This window comes from Macrobrachium nipponense, chromosome 6 (assembly GCF_015104395.2).
Source record: "Macrobrachium nipponense isolate FS-2020 chromosome 6, ASM1510439v2, whole genome shotgun sequence".
Classification (NCBI taxonomy): domain Eukaryota; kingdom Metazoa; phylum Arthropoda; class Malacostraca; order Decapoda; family Palaemonidae; genus Macrobrachium; species Macrobrachium nipponense.
This window is the reverse complement of record NC_061108.1, coordinates 76,396,775-76,406,609: the sequence shown is the minus strand read 5'-3', so window position 1 is coordinate 76,406,609 and position 9,835 is coordinate 76,396,775. Positions and strand designations below refer to the sequence as shown.

Sequence of the window (9,835 nt, the reverse complement as noted above, 5' to 3'; positions counted from 1 at the left end):
ATGAAACCATGACTTGTTTTGAACTCCCAGTTCAAGTAGTCTCTGTGGATTCTTAGAAGGCAGTGTGCAGAGTTTCGGAAGTGTCTGGCTAAGTGTCAAGGAGAACTTTCAGTAATGATGTTTCTCAGGGAAGGATACTTTGGACCTTTTGTTATACTTTAACCCCTGTCAACTTCTGATATCTTTCTCTCCATGCCCTTCACACAGAGGAGTTCAGAGTTGGGAGGGGTAGATGGGACAGTTGTTATGCCACACGGCCATTGAGCCATGGGCATTTCCAGTCTCAGCAAGTTTATTCATATTACTCCCTTTTTGATGAGACATTCAGTTTGCTCCTGGCAGCCCTTCAGAAGGGCAAATGATGTTATCTGTTGACATATAGGAAATGTACTTCCACGTCCTGGTACACCTTCAGTTGAAAAAAAGTATTCTCCTGCGTGTTGGAGTTTTTAGCAGGATGGATTCATCTGCTTGGTATCAGAGTACGTAGTTCTCTCTGTTTTGGATGACGTTTGTTTTCACCAGTTTGTTTCTGACAAACTTGAGGGTGCAGAATTACGTTGTATGTGTAACCTCAGAGCTGGGCATTTTGTTTAATATTGACTAATCTGTGCTTCTCTGATCCAGCCAATTGTTTCACTTTGGATGAAGATTAGCTCTCTTTTTTGGGTTTTTTTTCCAAGAGAGACAGAGAGACAATTTTTTTACCACTTTTGAGAACTAATGGGTTGGCCTGTAGACTTCAAGAACCTTTACACAGTCCACAGATGTCTCAAAGGTGGATTAGGGGCCATTCTGAGAAACATCTGTTGTCAGGAGTTGGAAGGTAAACAACCTACAGCTCCTGGCAGTTTGGAGTGGTCTTATGCTAGTAGAACATCTAGTCAGAGACAACATAATCAGTCTTTTCTGACAATTCAGCCTCTCGATTCTCACATAAGACGACAAGAAGACACACATCAAGAGATTTGTTCAAGCTAGCAAAGAAACTTCCTTCTCCTTTGGACAGATCCCAGCAACATCATTCCTTTACCTCCTTTTGACTTAAAGAAAAACATTGTTCTTGAAGATGAACTCAGCTGAAAAGGCAAGGTCTTCAGTCAGATGGTCTCTTCCTTAGGGTTGCCAGAAGTTGTGGAACGTCTGGGGATACCCAAGCGCCAATTTGTTCACGACTGCCCAAAGCACTACTCTCCCAGTTTACTGCTATCCATGCCAGGATCCTCAGGCATGGACAGTTAATGCCATCCCTCAAGAATGGTCGAATCTAGACCTTTATGTTTTTCTTCTGTTTGCTGTTTTGAGGAAATACTCAACAAGTTGTGAGCTTTGCAGAACAAGGATGATTTCGATAGCTCTTTAGTAGCCCCAGAGGAACTGTTCCCGTAACTTCCTATCCTGGCAGTAAATGTTCCTTGTCCTCTTCCATTTAGGAAAAAATCTTTTCAGACAGTTTTATTTGAGAAGATTCCATCAAACCTCGCCTCAACTGACTGTGTGGGGATTGTCATTGTCAGTTACGAGCTAAGGGCATTTCTAGAATGGCCAAGGAAGCAATCCCCAAGTCTAGGAGGCCTTCAACTATTTGACTTGTTTATCAATAACAGTTGTCAGTTTATTGATCTTGGTGCTTGTCCAGGGTGATATCCAGCACCTGTTCACTAGATATGCTGATTTCAATTATACCAGTATCTCAGGTATGCAAAGCAGTTTTCTGTCATAGCGATCAAAGCATATACCACAGCAACTAATGTTCATGATTTAAAGTTTGAAGAGGTTTTCTTTCATTTGTGCTGGAAATTTCAATCTTCCTATCAAGGTTTATGATGAAATTTAGATGTAGTCATCCAGATTTTAACATAACCTCAGTTTGAGCCTTTTGGTAAGGTATCACTTAAGAACTTTGATGACACCTTTCTTTTAGCTCTTGCAGTGGCAAAGTGTGTTAGTGGGCTTCAAGCCCTTCCTTGTAAGTGGGCTTTCTTCTGATGGCAACCTCTCTCTTCTTTCATTGCTTAGAGAAAAGATACAGAAGTGAAAGTCTGCACTAACCCACCATCCTTAATCATTGTGGTATTGTAGTTAGCTAACTTTAATAGTAGGTAAGATTTATTCCAAATAATGAAAAAAAATTAAATACTATTTGGATACTTATACAGGCAGTCCCCGGGTTACGAAAATTGTCGTAAAAAATCCTAAGAAAACCTTAATTTTAATGCTTTGGGTGCATTGAAAACTATGTAAACTGCATTCTTATTGCATTTTTCATAAAAAAAACTTAAAATATTGATTATTTGGATTTTTGGTGTCATAGTTCATCTGCCAGATGAGTGTTGTAGGCATCGTAACCCTGGAAATAATTTCTGATGAATATAATTGAGAACCGCCTTAACCTCGGAACGTCGTAACCCGAACCCTTCGTAACCCGGGGACTGCCTGTATTCTGTTACAGTGGAAACTCACCCAGCCTCCCCACATCTGAGTGGGTGGTCATGAAGAATTCTGATAAGAAAGTAAACATTCCAATGCCACCTAGTGGGAAACAGGTGATTACAGATACAATCATCGTGGGTTAGCAAAGTGTTATTTTGTTTTATTTTGAATGGCGATCGCACATAATGGCACAAAAATAGAAGCTAACTTTAACAATAGGTAAGTATCCAAATAATTTTATCCTGAAAATTTTCAACTTGTTTGAGTGCACCGTAGAGATGTTGGTAGGTTTACAAATAAAACTATCCTAGAACCTTTACTTATTAAGATGCACATATACATACAACCACACATTTATACAACTAATACTTATGCTAAGATTTTATTCACAAACATGCTTACATAAAGATTTATTTATAAGAAGGCTACACTGTAACTTTACTCTTACCATTCAAGTTAAGAGTTTTTTAAAATGTATTATGTCTATAGAGTTAACTTGCCGAAAAACTAGTGCTACTGTAATAAACTTGCTGAAAAACTAGTACTACTGTAATAATTCAGGAGATAATTAATTAAGTCTGATATGTCTGATATGTATACAGAAGAGGTGTTCGTTATATTGTATTAAACTATTTTCATATAAATGGTAGTTTGGAATTATTTTACTTTTTCTTCTCTTACTTTATTACAGGGCAGTGTTGACCCTAGTATCACAAGCGAATCCACATTATCTCCTCAAGAGAATGTAAAATGTGCTGATGAAATTTCAAAAAATGTAGGATTTCGGTGGGTTAGGACACTGCAACAGCATACTCCAGAGAAACAGGCCTGTAAACCTGTAGAGTTTGTGGACTCCACTAAAAAGAAAGAGAGGAAGTAATTATTCAGTAACTATATTTCTGTACTATATGATATATATTCTTCAACAGTAATTTTTCAGTATGTCAGTTTAATCATATAGTTATCAGAGTTATTCAACCTTTTGAGATTTTTGGGAGGTAAAAAAACTAATTTTTAGTAAAACAAATGCTATTCTGTATTACCAATTACGAGCCTAAATTTGAAATAATTTTCTTGTATTGCTATCACTCTTGTTGTGATAAAATGCTGGCTTTGATCTTATATTGAAGCTAGTTAATCATACTTTACTGTAGTATCTTGAGTAATTAAAAGCAAAACTATTATTTGTATGTAGTTAAAATTATGCATTGAAGTTAACTGTGAACAGAAATTTCTTTAAAATTTGTAAATTGATAATTAATAATACAGCCCGATCTCTTAAAAGCGCCACCCATGGGACCAGGCCACTGGTGAACCACAGAAAATCCCAGATGACAGAAATTACCAGTAAAAAACCTATCTAAACAGTTGTGCCAGTTCATTCCACATAGTTTATAGCGCTGTTATCAAAAGTAGAACAAAGCTTATTAATAATCACTGTCATTCATTGGGTTTAGTTCTAGGAAAATTCTGCCCTGCTCCATAAGCATCTCTGGAAATCCTTACCCCTTAGCTATGTTGGAGCTTAAACCTCTATAGATTCTGATCTGGCACCCTTCAGTGTTTTTTGGCATTTCAAACATTTGTGGTTTTTGTTTTCAGCAAATACCTAAAAGTCTGCTACTTTTAATTCTTTAAACCTGCATGTGTGTGTGTGTGAGAGAGGGAGAGAGAAAGACCACTATTAGCCCTGATTAGATTGTTACACCCATTTGCAAAAGTCAAATAAAACTTGTTTTATATACTGTATGCAATTATATTATATGCATTATTGTCATAATACAGTAGTACAGTATTATAATTTATGCATTCTGCTGTTTACATTCTTAAAATCAGCATCTGATTGCATTTTACCGATATCATCCCAGCCATTAGTGGCTATATGAAACTCATTTCGAAGATTCATTTTTGACATAAATTATCAAAACCGAGTTTAAAAATGCAACTTTATTTATAAATGCTGTAAATTAAATGAAGAAAATGTTTGATTTCACCAGTATTGGATGTTGCTTTTGCCTCTTTCCAAAGTGTTTTGTGGCCGCACATTGTTGGGTTCTGCCAACAGATACAGCTGTAAATTTAGTGCACACTTTCATAACACTTTCCTCTCCAGTGCATGAAGGGTGAATAAAATATTATTTTATTCTTATGTATGGAAGTCACCATTGAAAATTAGCAAATTTTTAATAAGTCAACAACTATATGTAATACAACCCTGAATGAAAGTGTGCTAGTTACAGTAGCTGAAATCAGCGAACAGCTGTTTCTTAATTTGATTGTTTATGTCAGTACTTGCTGTTGTTTATGCCAGTGTCTTATACAAAGTTGATAATTATAAGAAATACAAAGCGATGAATTCTTAGACAAGTCATATGGTTGTAAGCCTGATTTAATGTACTGTGAAGATTCATATTGTTCCTACACGTTATACAAACCATCAATCCTTTACATAAGGAATTACTTTCAGCACAGCTGGAAACTTGGTCATAAGATTCTAAATACAAGGTACGTAGTTAGTCGGGAGTCTTGCCCGACTGCATGTAAACGTTCCACTTTGCTTTCGACTGCCAGTGTGTGCAGACGTTCTCTCTGCCCACCTGTCGTGAGATCTTTCCAAACTTTCTATTGATTATTATAACTGATTGTTTTGTGTTTGTTTTATGTGTTTGTATATATTGATAATGCAAACCCATGAATCAGCGATTGTGCCCTGAAGTAGGGGGCAGGAAATGTGGAGCATTTTGCCTGAGTTTTGATGTTGACTCTCACGCCTTTTATGTGAGGTGCCGAGAGCGTGATTGTGATAGAACTAATACATGTGATACTTGTATCTCTTGGTCGGAAGAGCAGTAGAAGAGATACGAGGGAAGAAGCCGTGTAAGTCTTCCAAGGTGTTGTCGGAGGGTTCTCCTTTGACTCCCTTGGTCACTGATACGTCGTCTTCTTTCCTTCCTCTACGTAAACTACCCCATCTCGCTCTTTCCCCTGCGGGGGACATCTCTCCTTCCACTTCTTCTCTCGACATGTCAAGTGCAGAAGATGGGGGGAGGCATGCCAACTTGGAGTTGTACTCGGGAACTTCTGTTTGCTCAAGAACTCCCCCCCCCATTAACCTGACTTTTGCTCCCTCAGGTACGTTTGACTCCGCAGATGGGGATCTGCGGCAGGTATGGTGAACCTTGAATCTGTCTGGCCCTCCTTCTCTTCAGGGACTGCTGAGCCATCTCACAGCAGCCCCAGTGACTCATGGGATCGAGTCGAGGACAACCACGACCATATCGACACCTGGGTATGTGGCACTGCCACATCTGGTGTATACCCAGCATGTAATATCGGTCACTCCATCTGCTGTGGTTGCACCGGTGCCGCATACTTCAAGGGTGGAATATTTCTTACATCCTCCTCCAGGCTATGCTGTCCTTGCTCCCCCTCCTGATTTTGAGTACCCAAAGAGCTCACCCCTGGACTTCCCTCCTGTTACTGTTGCCGTTCCTGTCGCCCCTGTTCCTGCCCGTGGGAGTGCTTCTGCAGCGTCACTTCCTCCATCCCAGGCCGTGCTGGAGCCTGCTGCTTCGGCAGTTGCTGCAGCACCGTCCTGGTGGGGGATCTTTCTGCTGTTCTGAGGAAGCTGGCGAAGAAGAAGTCTAAGAAGAAGCAGAAGGTGTCATCGTTGTCTTCTTTATCTTTGTATTCGTCTTCATTGTCATTGTCGTCTGCCACCTCCTCCACTTCTCCTTCTGAGGCTGCCCAGCCAATGAAGAAGAAGGTGGTCTCGACCCCCGTAAGAAGTCTCGTTTAGGGACTTCTAAGGGCCTGTCTCATCATTCTGGTGAGACAGGTGGGCCTTCCGCTGGTCCTCCCGTAACTTCGGGAATGGTAACCGCCTCGCCATCCACAGGGATGAGCAGGGCGGGGACCGCAGAGGTACCAGCTACTGCCGGTACTTCTGCTCCTGGCTCTCAAGGCTCTGCCTCTGGACCGGGAACCATCTTGGGTACTCGTGAGCAAGTTTCACTGAGTGTATGGTCACCTACCGGTGAACGTGCAGCTAGGGTCCGTGGCGCTGACTATACTACCTGTCAGGACTCCGGCACGGGATGGAAGGAAGGTGGGAGTCACCCAGGTGATTCTCGCCTAGCTGGTGATCATTCCTGTAATGAATGTCCGGTTCCCAGGGTAGACGTGACGGTCCCACGGGACCATACACGATGTGAGTGCTTCTGGGACTGTGACACATCGAGAGGATGGTGCTCGTTCTCGTCGTGTTGGTGGACGTTACCTGTGACCCGACTGTCGATCACACCAGTGTGATCGGACGGTCTGGACAGCCGGCAGCGGTTCCCCTGATGCGAGAGATCAATGCTACTGTCCTCAGACCAGTGCTTCTCCACAGGGAGAACGCTCGTTATAGACCTGTAGACAGGTCATCACTGTGGGTTGTTGATCGCCTGCAGCCCTGTCCATCCACCAGTTCTGCTGGTAGACAGAGCGGGAGCATCAGATCTGCCTCACCTGTCCCTTCAACTTCCTCAGGATACACCAGGAGGAGCGAGGTGACTAGGTGGTACCGTGAGGAGTGCGCTCCTCACGGTCCGTCCACGAGAGCACATGTGCCTGGTTCGGTCTTAGGACCCGAGAGGTCATATGCTCAAGTGGTCAGAGGAGATCACAGGGGATTTGATGAGGTTCTTCCTGGTGAAGGAAGAGAATTTCGGGAGGGACTTGGCCTGGATGGATCTGATGGTCACTCCAGAGATACAGAGGTCTTTTGCGGAGGTCATCTTGGGGAAGGATCAATTGCCCCCTCTAACTGCCCCTCCTGGTTAGTCATTCTGGGGGCCTAAGAAGGACAAGCTGCTTCCCCCTCCTTTGCCTTGTCAGCGGCATTTCTATGTGCCTTTGGAGAACCCTTTGCCAACCAAACAGGTTGACTCAAAGTTAGCTCGTCTAACTCATGGCTTGCCTCCACAACACCTGCTGTCGGGACAGGTAGCCCCTGGAGGAGACTCAGCTTTTGGGAGACTTTGTCAGTCTGGGGGTAGGGCTATCTCCTACCTGGCCCACCAGACTGCCAGCCTGTGGGCCAACCTGGTGCTTAAAAGGAGGGACGCCGTCCTGAATCGAGTATCCAGGTCGGCTGGCCCAGTGTTGGCATTTGGTCTAAGGAATGGACCGTCGCTGGGTACCTCCTCTCTTTTCCCTAGAGAGATGGTGGACACTGCAGTGGAAAAATGGAGAGCTGAAGACAGCGACCGTTTAGTACACCAGGCAGTTATGAAGACATCTGGGCTGTCTCATTCAAATGCGACTAGGCCTCAGAACCAAGCTAGCACTTCCCCGCCCCCAAGACCTCTGCTCCGTCGAAGGGGGCGCAGGGAAAGACCCAGCTTTCCTCCTTCGCTTCGAAAGGTGAGCATCAGCCCTCCTCTCAGCCCTCCTCCTCTCACAGGAAGGGAGGTAAGCGAAAGGGGAAGAAGGGAAACACTAGGGACGGCGTTCCCAGTCACCTGCTCTTGGAAGTGTGGGGTGGCCTGACGAGCCATTGGGCAACATGGCAATGGTAGGGAGCCGAGACCTGGGTAGTAGATGTCCTTTGGGAGGGATATCTTCTCCCCTTTTTGTTGAGGCCACCCCTCACTTCTCACCTGGTCCATCACCAGACGTACGTTCCCGGTTCGGCCAGGGACGTAGCACTCAAGGAAGAAGTGTAAACTATGCTGAGCAAGGGAGCTGTGGAAATTGTTCGAGAACTGTCACCGGGTTTCTACAGCCAGCTTTTCCTGGTGGAGTCTTTGGGGGACTGAAGACCAGTGATAGATCTCTCTCTTTTGAACCGATTCATTCGCCAGACAAGGTTCACGATGGAAACGGCATGTTTCATGCTTTCAGTGGACCTGAAGGATGCATATTTTCAAATACCCATCCATCGGTCCTCCAGGAAGTACCTACGCTTTATCCTCGATGGGACAGTGTTCCAATTCAGGGCACTTTGCTTTCAACTCTCAACCACCCCTCAGGTGTTCACGCGAGTGTTCAAACTGGTGTCAGCTTGGGCCCACTCAATCGGGATACATCTTTTGAGGTATCTTGACAATTGGTTGGTCTTGGCAAGCTCTTGCTTGCAGTTGCTACAGGACAGAGATCGCCTCCTCGACTTTTGTCGCAATCTGGGGATCATGATAAATTTCGAGAAGTTGGATCTCTCCCCCAAGCAGAGGATAAAGTACCTAGGTATGCTGATTGACACGGTAGCAGCACTGTTTTCCCTGTAGACTCGAGGATCAGCAGGTTCAGGCAGGCAGCTCAACGGTTTCTGTCATGACAGGAACAACCAGCTCAGCTTTGGCAAGTCGTGATTGGTCACCTGTTGTCCCTAGAGAAGTTAGCCCCTCACGGGTGTCTTCACCTGTGGTCTCTGCAATGGAGACTGAAGGAGTGTTGGTCACAGGCTCGGGATCCGCAATCCTTCCTAGTTCCTTTCACGGAGGAAGTGAGGGATGAATTTAGCCTGGTGGCTGGACGACAGGAGCCTCTTAATAGGAGTGCAGTTGCACACTCCCCCTCTGGAGATGCTTCTGTTCTCGGACACATCAAACGAGGGTTGGGATGCACACCTGGAAGAGTTGATGGTTTCAGGCATGTGGGATCAGTGTGACAAGCACCTTCACATCAACGTCCTGGAACTCAAGCAGCGTTTCTGGTGCTCCAAGAATTTCTGGAACGTGCGATGGGACACTGTGGTGTTGATGAGTGACAACACCACGGTAGTGGCATACGTCAACAAACAGAGGCGCTTACTGTCTCTCCCATTGCCTCAGTTGACCATGCAGGTGCATGAGTGGGCTGCAGCCCACTTGGTGGAGCTGTCAGCCAGGTACATTCCAGGCAAGAGGAATGTAGTGGCAGACAAGCTCAGCCGCCAGAATCAGGAAAGGCTGTTTGACCTGTGGGGGCCGCCCAGTAGTGGATCTGTTCGCCACCCAGCACAACAGAAAACTTCCAGTTTTCTTCTCCGTCGTGCTGGACCCATGGGTAGCTGCAGAGGATGTGTTCCAACACCTGTGGGACAACCTCGAAGTGTACGCCTTTCCCCCGTTCTGTCTGATTCGCAAGGCTGGTCACCAGTAAACTTCGGATGATTCTAGTGGCTCCCAAATGGCCTCAGGCCATTTGGTATCCGGACCTGCTGGCTCTTCTCTCCAAGGCACCGCGAGAGATTCCCCCACGGCACAACCTGCTGTGCCAACCACACATGGAACGGTACCGCCTGGCAGTACATTCCCTGTGTCTTCAGGGCTGTTGGTTATCCACCATCTCTTGTGAGTGAGATGCTTTTCTCGCCAAGCAGCATCAGAGATGGCAGGATACCTCAGACAGTCTTCTTCAGCGGTATACCAGGAAA

At 44.9% G+C, this 9,835-nt stretch overlaps 1 protein-coding gene across 1 annotated transcript in view; it reads left to right on the top strand.

The window, feature by feature from the left end:
* LOC135216180 (uncharacterized) overlaps positions 1-9,835 on the top strand; it is a 535,405-nt gene that overhangs the window by 143,440 nt on the left and 382,130 nt on the right. Inside the window, exon 3 of the mRNA XM_064251313.1 lies at positions 3,125-3,309. Coding sequence (XP_064107383.1) covers positions 3,125-3,309 — 185 coding nt within the window. The remainder of the gene's footprint in view (positions 1-3,124; positions 3,310-9,835) is intronic.